At 38.2% G+C, this 12,695-nt stretch overlaps 1 protein-coding gene across 1 annotated transcript in view; it reads right to left on the bottom strand.

Annotated features, from left to right (window-relative positions):
* Nucleotides 1–12,444, bottom strand: part of LOC150095835 (uncharacterized) — an 83,029-nt gene extending 70,585 nt beyond the window's left edge. The window contains exons 1-2 of the mRNA XM_090408856.1: nt 12,151–12,444; nt 8,211–9,429 (exon numbers count right to left, since the gene is read on the bottom strand). Of these exons, the coding sequence (XP_090264982.1) occupies nt 8,211–9,405 (1,195 nt within the window). The 5' untranslated portion in view covers nt 9,406–9,429; nt 12,151–12,444. The remainder of the gene's footprint in view (nt 1–8,210; nt 9,430–12,150) is intronic.
* Nucleotides 12,445–12,695: the final 251 nt, after the last annotated feature.

Raw genomic sequence — 12,695 nt, forward strand, 5'->3', positions numbered from 1 at the left:
AAATCATGTTTTGTTTCTTTACATTTTTCGATTTTATCAATCATGATGTCATGACGCTAATCGAAATTCCACCCATCGCGTAGAAAGAAACATACGACCAAGATTATCATAATTAAGTGAATGACCGCGCGTCGCCCGAGACAAAATCGCAATCAGTCCGAGGCTTCTTGATTACGTGTTTTGAACTGCAATTTGGTTCGCTCTAATACATTACTGTGGGTTTATCACTGCATTGGTGTAACAAACGTCTGCTCCAAACACGGACGCACATCTCATCTTCACCCCCATTCTCTTATATTTTATACGGATCGCACCTACAGAAGGTAACAAACCTTTAACAAATTAGAGATAACCACTTCTTCCTACTCTGTTGACCAAAAACAGAATTTTTCCAAGCCACTTCAGGCCTCCAGTAAGCGGGGAGATGAAACTCACCTGCAACTTTAAAGACATTCAGACACATTCATGACTGCAGCGGGATTCGAACCCGCAGCCTGTTGGTTAGAGAACGAATACGTTCACCTAGATCATCAGGCCGCCATGTGCGATGCCAGGAGCAAAACAGCAAACGTGTGCAAAGAAAACTGCATCCATATGCAAGTCGCAAAATGAAAGCCTGTCCTGAAGTTTATGACTAAAAAGTTTCCAGAAGACCTAAATCATGAGCACCTACAACTTCTCAAGTTTGTCTTTCGGGGTGAAGGAAATGTAAAGGATTGGTAAATATTTAACAGCATCGCACACATCAGAAGTACAGGAGAAGCCAGTATACATACTCTCAAGCGAAATCAGGATTGATGAGGTTTCTCCAAACCAATTGTAAAAGCTAAGAAGATCAGGGAGACCGTTAAGCACAAACTCCCAAAGGAAGATCTTCTGTAGGATGTCCAGCGTATCGTTTAGATCTTCTACTTTATTTACGAAAAGTGGGCGATATGATCGTCGGAATCATCCAGTGTTTTGAAAAATGGAGTTAAAAAGTTTAGCAAAGTAATAGAAAGATAAAAAAAGGGCTTCATCTTTCGGTCTCGTCTGTTACTGCGCGGGTGTATGTTAATATATGGGCGTAATGAACTAGGCAGATGCTTGGGTCATATTCCTACATAGCAGCATACATCTTGCCAAGAGTATAACAACCCTGGTGAGTGTTTTGAGTCAACGAATATGCATTCTTTGACTCAAACGACCTTCCATTGATTGGAAAGGTCGTATCCTAATCATTCGTAAAAGTAAACGCCGTTGAACTGCGAACCTCTATTTCATATTCATTTTTAACGGATACATTCTATGAATAAATATTAAGTTTTACATAGAATATTTAAATTTATTTAAATATTCTATGTAAAATAAGATTTCGAACACTACAAAAAGGTGTTTACCACCCAAAGGCGGAATTTTGCCACCCCCAAGCATGTAGTTCTAGTTGCAACGGTGACATATTTCATCTTCGTCATTATGGTGCAAAATAAAGACGTCATTATAAAGACTTCGAGCAAAGGTGAGTTCTTGATCTTATACAGATGAGCACGGTTTATTTTGTCGTAAACAGACAATGGAGCCTTTTTAGCAGTTAACAATTAAATAACAGTTAAGTGAAGTTTTATTTATTTTTTTATTCCCCCCATTAGACATATATGCGACATTTTGAAAATGCTAGTTTAATACAAATAGAACGAGTTTGCTTTTCTTAGTATCATTTTTTTTTCAGACTAAAATTTAAGTCTTCTTTGCGTATGACCTATTTTTATTACTTTTCAAAATAAATTTTTCAGTGTGTTTATTAACTTATTTTTACAGTACCATATTTTCATAAGCAGACTTTAAAAAAATCTATTTAACGCCTTAAAGGCGCAAATTATCCTAATTCCAATATTGGACAAACCCATGAGAGTTTTCTATTCCACTCGATGGTGCACCGCCGCCAATTCATTGGCAAACATTTCTGCTCCGAAATATTCTCCACAAAGAAATTATCATTCCGATTCGGACGTGTTATGAGGAGCATAGATGAAATGCCGCGCGCTCTTCCCGGAAATAGAATATCTAGACATTATTAAGCATCATTTCGGAATTCTCTCGACGTCTTCTTATATATTGCGGATTCTTTTCAGTTTTCGACACTACCAAGGAGTCAACAGCTACACGCGCTTTATATTGTAAACTTTCTGGCCTCAGAGATGGCAAGCTACTTAACTTGTAGCGGGTTCGTGTGGGCGTGGAGGTGGTGGAATGCATTTACGTTAGAAAGAGAGGGTTGCCGAAGTGCCAGGCCTCAGGAAATGAATTACATTTTATGCGGACGCTGTTACACGCGCGAGCGAAGACACTTTCGGTTGTAACTTCAACGCGTTCGTATAAGCATTCAGGTAATGGGAAGAGTGATGAAGAAGTATTCACACCCACTCTAACATCCCCATTTTTCCATGCTTGGAAGATCTTGATGACAAAATTCTCTCCACCTTAAAAATAGATCGTGTGAAAATGTTGCTATATGTGGGCTACGTTTATCGTTCTTTCGAAGAACTTTCTGGTAAACGGCTTGCCCTTTACTTCTTTGCTGGGGCTGCTTTTTTTTTTTTTCATACTTCGCTTTTTTGATGCAAAATATTTAAATATAATTTTAAATACTCCACTATTTCCGTCGGTAATAGTGGGGTATTTAAAATTATATTTAATTTGGATTTCGCTCTAGGATATGATTGAAAATACTTATTTTGATATTAAATATTTTCAGTTTGATTTTTTATCTCGAGTGATTTGTCTCATTTAGATTTTAATGCGTTTGATATACCTGCTAAATTTCTTGAATGTTATTTAAATATACATTAATATTTTTTTACAAACCTTGACTAAAATGCAATGTTTCCTATGAAGAACTTTCGAATATTGATTTAGAGCTTCTAATTTGTTTTATTATTTTTCTGTTTCTCAGAATTTATTCTTGATATTATTACATTCACTTCGTATTCTATAATTTTGTTACAATACGCAGTTATTACAATTATTTCTGAACTGCAATCAGTACGAACACTGATTGCAGTTCAGCTCCACTCGTCCCAACAGACTCTGTTATCAAACGCGTATTTCCCACTTTGTGCAGCTTATTTGCTGTAACAATCAACTAAGAGCCGCATTTCTTTTTTTTTTTTTTTTTTTTTTGGCTAGATGGGTGAAGCAAGATTGCTTTTCATATTCCCCGTTATCTGTAGAACAAAATGTATGGATAGGGTGTTATCGAGCTATAAGCTCTGGTCATGGCAATAGCCGAGTCTCAGTTAAAACTTCATTGGCTACAGCAGTGGTTCTTAACCGGTATTCCACGAGAAGATCTGGAATTTATCATTTTTAAATTAATTTGTCAGCACAAATTAATTTAATGACGGTTTAATTAATTATTGATTAATAATAAAAACCAGCTAAATTACCAACTAATTATTAATTTATACATTTACATTACAAAATAACCAAGGTGTTCCGTGAAAATTTCAGGATTTGTGAAGTGTTCCGTAGTCGAATAAAGTTTGAGAAATACTGGGCTACAGCATCGCCATCTCAAAAGCCACATAAGCTATCACCTGATAGATAACTTAAATGATACAAAATATTTTATGGTGTATTTAAAAAAAATTATATTTGCAAAGTGTAATGCTAATATTCTATTTAAATATGGAAATATATGCATTAATTTTAAGTTGAAGCGTTTTTATTTAATAGTTCATAATTTTTTTTAGTGACAGATCTACCAGATCATCTTATTCTGTTACGTTAGGTTTTTGAGTCAACGTTTAGTCTAGGTTTAAGTAAAAAAAGTAGAAATGTATTGGATTGGCGTACGTATTGATAAATAACGCCTCGCTAACTGCTTTCTATGCACTGAACTGAAAGCGAAATATCACTGCTATCGGGATCCCTGAAGAGTACTACAGTATTGAGTTGCCATATACCGAAAATAATCTTTGAATAATTCTGAGGAATCCCGCATTGATTATATTATTTCTTTCCCAAAAACTATTACAGAGAATATCGCTACTAACAGCAAACGTGTGAGTGTAGACGCCTGAACGTTACTTCGAGAACACTAGGGTTGCCTGGATGCAGCTTCTAGTGATCCTTCAGTTCCACGGTATCCAACATACGATTAATGCCACTTTACCGGAATGAGGGAGTGATTTATTATTGACGTGTTGCTCCAGGTGGCAGCACGTCCGTCTTATCGTACAGCCCTTAGGGACAGTATCTGTGCCGCTATAAGTGACAGCTGTGTACTTCCTGTTTTCTTTTTCGCGAGGCCTGACTGATCAAGCGAGTGTCGCTCGACAAACGAGCCAGAAGACAGAGGGTCGTTCTTTCATCGTCATATGCCAAAGCGAGATGGTCCCCACCTGTCGATAGCTGTATCAGGTGGAAAATGTTAATAAACAGTCAAGTTTTATATTTGTGTTAGTGTAGGCGGCACTTAGCGGAGTTTACTTGGCAGTCTATTAAGTTTTGAGTTCCACATATCCTTGCGAGAAAAGTCAAATCGCGGGTTTAGTAAAAGAGCTTCAGCGAAAACTTATTTTTATGGGCGGGGGGGGTGAACTGCGACTTGATAATGTGTTTCTCATTTAGAAGGGGAACTGAAGGTATCGCTAGTGACTCTGTGAGCAGATGGGTTATCTCAACCGCAGTGAGGGTCATTGAGATTTAATGAGCGGTGGAATTCCTCTGTAGAAGAAACATCACGTGACAGCATTTAAATATCGTGTTTAAAAAACACGTGAAAGACCGATTAAAAAAATCGAAATGCATCGTCGCAATTTAAAAGCGGTTTTTATGGCTTATTTCTCCCCTCCTTACATAAACACAAGACTAGATAACCTCACGTGCGGTGCGTAATCCCATACAAAAATATCGATGAACAATTTTTAACATCAGAGGCCGCTTTGAAGAAGAGGAAATGGTTAGCCGCAAAACTGAAGTACTGTCGACAGACCGGTAGTTGGCTTCTTCCAATGGATCTCAAGCATTCCAGTATGTCAGAACAGGCTTCGGAATAAACTCCAGGAAAGACGAGCAAAAAACGATGTCTTTTTAGCTGCGTTGTTTCGAGAAATAACTTTTAATCAGAACGGATGGATTCACATTGCGAACTGAATGAATGAGACCATCCATCCACTTAAGATTTGTTTTGTTCATCTTTAAACAATTAGCGTAAACATTACTTCAGTCGCTCAACATCTTCCTTTTGAGTAATAGCCAGTTCCCTAGACGATCTGATTATCGTCTAGGGAACCAGTTCAAAAAGAACATAAGTTTCGTTTCTCGTGATCTACTGTTTCTCCCCCCCACACACACACCATCACCACTCTTTTGCAAGAGTCCTTACCTTTGCATGGATTTATACGTTAAATTTATATCCCCTCCCCCTGCTCCAACCAAATGCAAGCTCTGAGGGGATCACTAAGTCCAATACATTCAGTGTGCACGATTTTTCTTAACTGAATGCCATCGGTGAATTACTTTATGCCGTGTTCCTAATCCTAACTAGTATCATTTGCATGTATATCGTGTGTGTGTTTTACAGTTGATTTTTAACTATATCGAAAATTATGTAAATAACAATTTCCACGTGATTCATCTTCCTTTATGAATTGCAGAAATTAGCCAGTTTTTCGTGTTACGTAAACAAGCCTTTTCGTTTCACTTGGATGGTTACATTTCCGCTACGACTCTGTTTAGTTCTTCAGTTTATCTTTACGTTTACAGTGTATGTAATATGCTTGTGATTATTGAAAACATGACAGTGGATGCACTGAAAGTGAAAATAATTCTATTGGAAGTAAAAGAACTCCTAGTTGTTGGCAAGTCTTTTTTGACAGTGAGAGTTTTACCATCAGAACAAACCCTGCAGTACTGACTTCCTCATCTTGAATAGGTTATAAAGACAAGAAAGAGAGAAAGAAAGAATGAAAAAAAAGGAAGCAAGCAAAAGTATGCACAAAAAAATCGAAATTTCTGCTAACCAAAGCGCATGCGTCACTTTGGCTTGAAACGCATCCCATTTTCGTATCATTTTTCAAAGTATGCGGTGGGCAGGTAGTCAAAAAAAAGAGCGGACAAAAATTGTGTCATAAGTGTAATATCATAAGTATAATATCGTTTCCTATTAAATAGGAAACGATATTAACAATATGTACTTGTTTAATACAAAAAAAAGCATAAAATGCTCCTTAACTAATTCTATAAAGATAAACTATATTCCTCATAGTTGAAAAAAAATTTTAATGGAATAATTAATCGGGAGTATTATTGCATTGATAGTTGCACAATAATGCCTGAGAGAGAATCGTTGAAAATAAATTGTTGTGATAGGTTGTTAATGATCGTACATATGAACATCTAATGAACTTTATAGAAAAAGATTTTTAAAGAACCTGTTCAGCTTCTCCATTTACTTGAGAGATCTCTGCCCATTTAGGATTCTATCAGTGCGTCCATCTGTTGATTCCAGAGGGCGGATTGTCAACTCCATTTCCAACTGTAAGTTAAAAAAAAATCTACTTTTCAATTTCAACCTCCAACTTTTCAAGTTCGTGCCGAGTTTGAGGTCATTTCAGACGTCGTTGAAACTTCTAAGCAGCTAAGGACGCATGGGAGTTGGACCCATTCCTAATTGTGCTGTGTCACTGTTTCGCTGCAGATATGGCAGGGATGCTGCCGCTGGTATAATGGCTTTGATCAGCGGGAGTAAAAGACTCAATTTCTCGAAGTAGCAAGGGAGAGAGATCTCGCTAATGCCGTACCGATCTCTATTGGAAAGCCGGCAGAGAGAGAGGGAAAAAAAAAAGAGTTAGGTAGTGGCCATCGTCACGTTCGTTCTCAATAGAAAACTTGTCGAAAGTGTCACTAGAATCGTAAGACGTTTTCTCCGTAATCCGTTTAAAAAATATCACCGAAACGCATTTTATTTTTAGCAGAAATATGTTTGTTGCTTAGTTTGGAATAACACCTTCCGATCCGATCGTAATAAATGAGAAGGGGCCCTCTAAAGGTCGTGTAAAGTCACTGACTTCCAAATGAATAAGATTCGCTCATTGTTGTGAGGAATGTTGTGAGGAGCGGACTCAGGAACGGGATAAGAATTATTAACGCGGAATGTTTTTGCTTAGAGGGGGGGGGGATTCTTTAGCTCATCTGAGCACTTCATCGTACAAACTGTAGCTAAGCCAAAATTAATGACGGAGTTCAAGAAACGGCAGCTGTAAAAGACACGATTTCATCGCAATATAAGGAGCGAAATATTCTAAAAAAACATCTTTTTATAAAATAATTCAAGACATAAACAGTATCAAGAGAACAATGACAGTACCTCTCAAGATTTTTTGTTGTTGTTTCAAGTAAATCTTAGACCAAAACAATGTATTTGAATAAGTTTGGCATTTTCAGTGACTAAATTAATAAACAATTAAAAAAAAACAACGGGTGAAGCACTTTTATTTGGTTCATCTTGTGATGGTTACGTCACTCTTTATTGTTAAATCAACGGCAGCTGGTTGGCTGGCTGGCCTAGTGGTTCGAGTGTCCGCTTTCCAAGCAACAGGTTCGAATCCCATCGTGGGCATGGATGCGCGTGATTTTGTATTTTTAGGTGGGAAACGAACTTCATCGCTGGTGGGAGACCACCGTCCCGCCTATTTGGAGGCATGAAGTGGCTTGCAAAAGTTCCATGTTCGGTCTCTAGAGAAGAATTTCCGCACCTTGTAAAAAAAATAATAAATAAAAATTTAATAAGAATACAAAAAAAAAATCCTTAGTGCACGCACTGTACGAATGTACTTTAGTAATGTACTTAAATAACCTTTCGTGGGAAGTAGTATAAAACGTTTCATGTAAGAAAGTTGAAATTTATTTTGCAAGAAACTTTTAGGATCTTTGTGGTGGTCATTTTCAATAAAATGTTAACTTAATCAGTGTCAGGCGAAGTGGCGCAAGGAGTCTGCCTCATGCTTCCTATGATTTTCATTCCGTAGAACAACCAAATAATACACACACGATCGATGGAGGTAAATATATCCCGTAGTTACTTCTGTTAACTTAAAACAGTTCAGTATGAAAGACTTCTGTTTCCTTAATTTTGTATAAAAATAAAAAATAGTCTAATTAAAAATGAGTATTGTTTACAATTAACGTTTAATATAACTTTTAATACGACATGAAATCCCGCTTACCTCTCAGGTCTCCAGTGTGCAGTTCGCATTCCGTGTTATCCTCCGGTGAAGAATGGTCGGCTCCATGGTAACAGTTCCTTCGTCCATTTCCTCTCGATGGCTCTCCGGTTAAGGAAGATAATCGGTTTATTCCGTCTTCAAAAAACACTGGAATTCTGAGAGTCATTTGCTCCGGGGTTATTGGTTTCACACTGCCGCACCTCTGCTTCTCTTGCTGCAGCCTTTCGCGATCGAAGCGCCTTTCGTTACTGCCTGCCCTGGCCACGTCATCTCCCCTCTCCCATCCCAGAGTCTCTTTGATCCTGGACCACCTGGAAAGCCTCTTCTTGTTGTTATAGTAAAGGGCCGAACCATAACCCACGGATTTACTTCTTTCTCTGAGTCGCTCCATGGATCCGACAGTGCTGCTCTTGAAGATGTTTTTCTTGGCTCCTTTATGGGATGAAGATTCGTCGACGATCTCTGGGGGCTCAAGAGAACAAGAGCAAGGCGTGATGGCCGAGTGAGTGCTGATCTTTCTCGATGGTTCTTCGTGGGTGGAAGAAAGGGTGCTCATACTCGGAGACACTCCCATAATTTCTTTATGAATCTCTTGGAGTGTCTTCACATCCTCCAGATACTGGACTCGTCTCTTGAGTTTCAAGTTGGCTTCTCGTAAGTCTCCCAACTGCTCCATCAACTTGCACAGGTTGTCCAAGTGATCCAATCCCACCAACTTCGTCTCCCTGGACGGATCTACATGGACGCTTTTTCTCTTCGTTTTAACGGCGTTTTCTCGAGGGCCCTCGGCACATTCCGTTGCCGCTGGCAGCGATAACACGTATTGCATAAACTCCTGTTCCACTTTGAGTGCGTTGTCGATGGACAGTTTACTGTTTTCGTCCAGGAAGCGGAATTGCTGTTCGTAGTTTTCACTCGATGGAGAAACTCCCTGGCTCGAAGTTTCCGTGATGGGCGACGCACACGAGCTGCTGGACGTCGTACCTGCGTGACTTCCTTCGCTGGTTGTACTGCAACTAACGCTTTGTGGCCATTTCGAGTCCCACTGGTCTCGTAAAAGTCCCGGGATTTTGTTTGTTTCGTCATTTTCTCCGTCGGGTTGAATACCGAGGAATAGTTCGCTGCTGTCCAAGCCAGTGCAGCTGGAGACTGCGGCCAGGCGATCGCACTCCATATAGCCAGGTTCCTGATCCATGATATGGACACACTAACTCGCCTTCTACCTGCACGAAAAAAGAAAATTAATGCCTCGATCAGCTCAGTTAGATGGAATATCAAATGATTTTAAGCATCAGCAAATATAATAAAAACTTCCCCGGTAATTTTTTTTTTAAAGTATGAGGGGAAATGGGGCAAGGATTATTCTTGTGCAGCTGAAAGTGCCTCTGAGTAATTGAACAAAAAAACTTGGTGGGCGACGTTCAAGTGCCTTGAATCATTACGACAAAAATAAACTCTATCAGCGCATCGCAAATTTGCTCCCCCGCAACGAAACACTCTTCCGATTTTGTGCCGCAATTTGGAACACGATATTAATGCAGTTATTAATTTTCGGTGCTTCTCATATCGGTATCCGGGCGGGAAGGGTTGTTTTACGCACATTCCACTCCTTTTAAAGTTTCTCTTGTTTATTTCGTTATACGCCTGATGCTGCAGGAGCATCAGATGTCTTTAAAGGCAATTACATTTATTATTATACGAAGCGAAATATGAGTGCGTTAACACTTTTTTAGACATTTAGAATTCTTCTAATCACATTGTGATCACATGACTAAAATGCTACCCATGATGCAAAAGTAATTACAGAGTTTCATTGGTTTTATATTTACTATTGTACTAAAACAACATTGCTGTGCTAATCTATTGTTGTGTAACAATACGCATTGGTTTCTTGCAGAGCAAAAGGCAAATAATATGCAACCAAAGTAAATAACGATGTAGTTGCTGTCCTGGAAACGACAAACTCGAGGTAAGAACGAAAGCTATTTCTGTATTGAAAATTCATTTAGCCTTCAGGTAAAGACGGTAGTTCTGAGTTATCCTATTAAAGTTATCCTTTGACTTTAATTAGATAAACCTAGAGCTGTAGTCCGTTTCTTGTATTATTTTTAATCCTTAGGATAAAGAAAATGAAAAGTACTATTATCCCGAAAAATATGTCCTACAGAAGTGCTATCTTCGCTTTATCACATTCTCTTTATCCCAGGGATGTATAAATAATAGCTTATCTTTGAGTGATGTTTATTTTTCGGTGAAACTCACTATCGCATAAAAATGATGATCAACACAAGACAGAAATGAAGAAGAAATAAGCTCACTCATTCTTGTATTAAGAAAGTACGATCGAAGATGTATGTTAATTTATTTTTCACTAAGATTTCAAGCTTGGTTCTCCATTCAGTCCTCCGATTCCCTTTAATCTCACAGGGTTTCACCTTCCATCCACTCATCGATCAACCTTCCAGTGAATTTGAGCCCCCCCATCTCATAGAAAAATTAATATTATTATTTCTTTAGTTTTCTACGGTGAATCCTACGATGAAAAAAAAAATCTATGAAAGCTATTTCCACATTTATACAAATAAAAGATGTTCAGAAAGTCGCACGATTGATCGGCACATTGCTTTTAATCCTGGTTTACCTACCGTCATTTTCAAATCGCGCGCAAAGTCCGTCTGCTGCGAGTATCGATTCAAACGGTGGAAGATTATTAAAGAAAGATTATTGCTAAATAAAATGACTATTCGTGTTTGAATGACTGAATACTACTACAACAAATACTGATAATAACAATGGTGAAGTCACGAGAACTATATTCATTATTAAGTCATGTAAAATCAGATCGTAACATAAAGAAAGGATAGATCCACGAATTAGCCATTCATTATTACGACACATCCAGATTATTTGTGACAACAAACGAACTCGCCATTCATTATTACGTCACAATCTGATTTTATGCCTTAACAACGAATATGTTTTGCTGGACTTAATCATTTTTATATGAAAACTGTCAGTTTGTAGATTTCTCAAATTCGTATATTTAAGCCAAGATTACTGAACAACGTAGTGGGATATTACTAGGCTAAAAAAATCTTCGCCTATCTCTTAAATCCAACTTAAAATAGTAACATAATAATAACATAATAATCCTTCGTCTTCCTGTTCTTTAAGAAAAACAACAGAACTTAGACTTAATACTCGCGTTTTAAATGCATAATCCCTTGATAATGAGTCATTAAGGCTTTCTAATAAATAAACAGTTCTAGGAGTAAGGCTTTGTAATTGACTAAAGCACCATCCACCCTGTTGTTGTTTTTTGAGAAGGTATCGGTAACATATAACCGGAGCTAATGTAAAGAAAAAAAATTACTAATTCATAAAGAAAATCGTTTTTATCGGACATTAATTCAAACAGCCATCTAAACTGCGCAAAATATCATTTGCGCCCAGAAGTTTGGATGAATGTTTCCGAGTTCGAACTACACGATAACCGGTAAAATCACGTTGCTCTTCTATACACCTGTATAAGTGCAAAGAGCAGGCAGTTGGGTAAATCTTACTCTGAGTTGAACTAAAGCCAATGCAAAAGCATCGACCATTCACAGTTTCTCGGTACATGAATGAGGCTTAACCCCCTTTTTTATAGAAAGTGATAATACGAAAGTTTACGTATTAAACTGTTCGTTTAAATTCATTATTTTTCAATTGCCCATTAAATATAATTTTAAATGACTAAAAAAAATTGAAAGCCTTAACGATGGATTTCAAAAACATTGTTACGTCACCATTGTACGCCGACACTAAATAAACCTAACAATAAGCAAATAGCTGATAATGAACTATTTCAACGCTTTCCACTCTCTCTTGCTTTTAATCGTAGTGTGTGGCACTTTTTTCCCGTCGGATCGCATAAACATTTAAGTACAAGCTGTGACACCTACCTTGTTTCGTTGCTTGATGTTTGCCTCGGCCCATGAGGGATTTTCCCCCGTCTTCTTAGCACCAACGATCGCTGATGCAAGTTCATGATTCCGGACAAGCTTCCCCTTCAGAACTTAACTAAACACGGCAGTAACCCAGTTGTTTCTGACACGTTTTAATTGCCGACAACATTGGGATATTTGTGTTTGTTAACAAACTCCCGTCGCTAATCGTCTGAATATGCTTCCGCCAGTTCTTAGGTGATCACTGGATGGTTTGCTCCTCCTGTAGGATGATGCGTATTTTTAGCATCTCCCTCTCTCTCTCTCTAATGAATGTGTGCGAACTGGACCAATTTCAAAGGAGTGTACGTGTACCTGTTTCTTTGGCGCGAGACTGCGAGGTATGTGGATAAAGTTGCACTAACACAAACAACCTCACACACACATACACACCCTTACATAAGGACACTCCGACTCCTCCTTGCTGACGTATTTACAGGTAACGGAGTAAAGGAAGTCGTCTGCGCTGCTGCATGGGCCTTTTCCAGGCTTGTCGCCT

Source organism: Typopeltis vanoorti, chromosome 19, assembly GCF_054136105.1.
Source record: "Typopeltis vanoorti isolate ZY-2024b chromosome 19, IOZ_Tvanoo_1.0, whole genome shotgun sequence".
Lineage (NCBI taxonomy): Eukaryota > Metazoa > Arthropoda > Arachnida > Uropygi > Thelyphonidae > Typopeltis > Typopeltis vanoorti.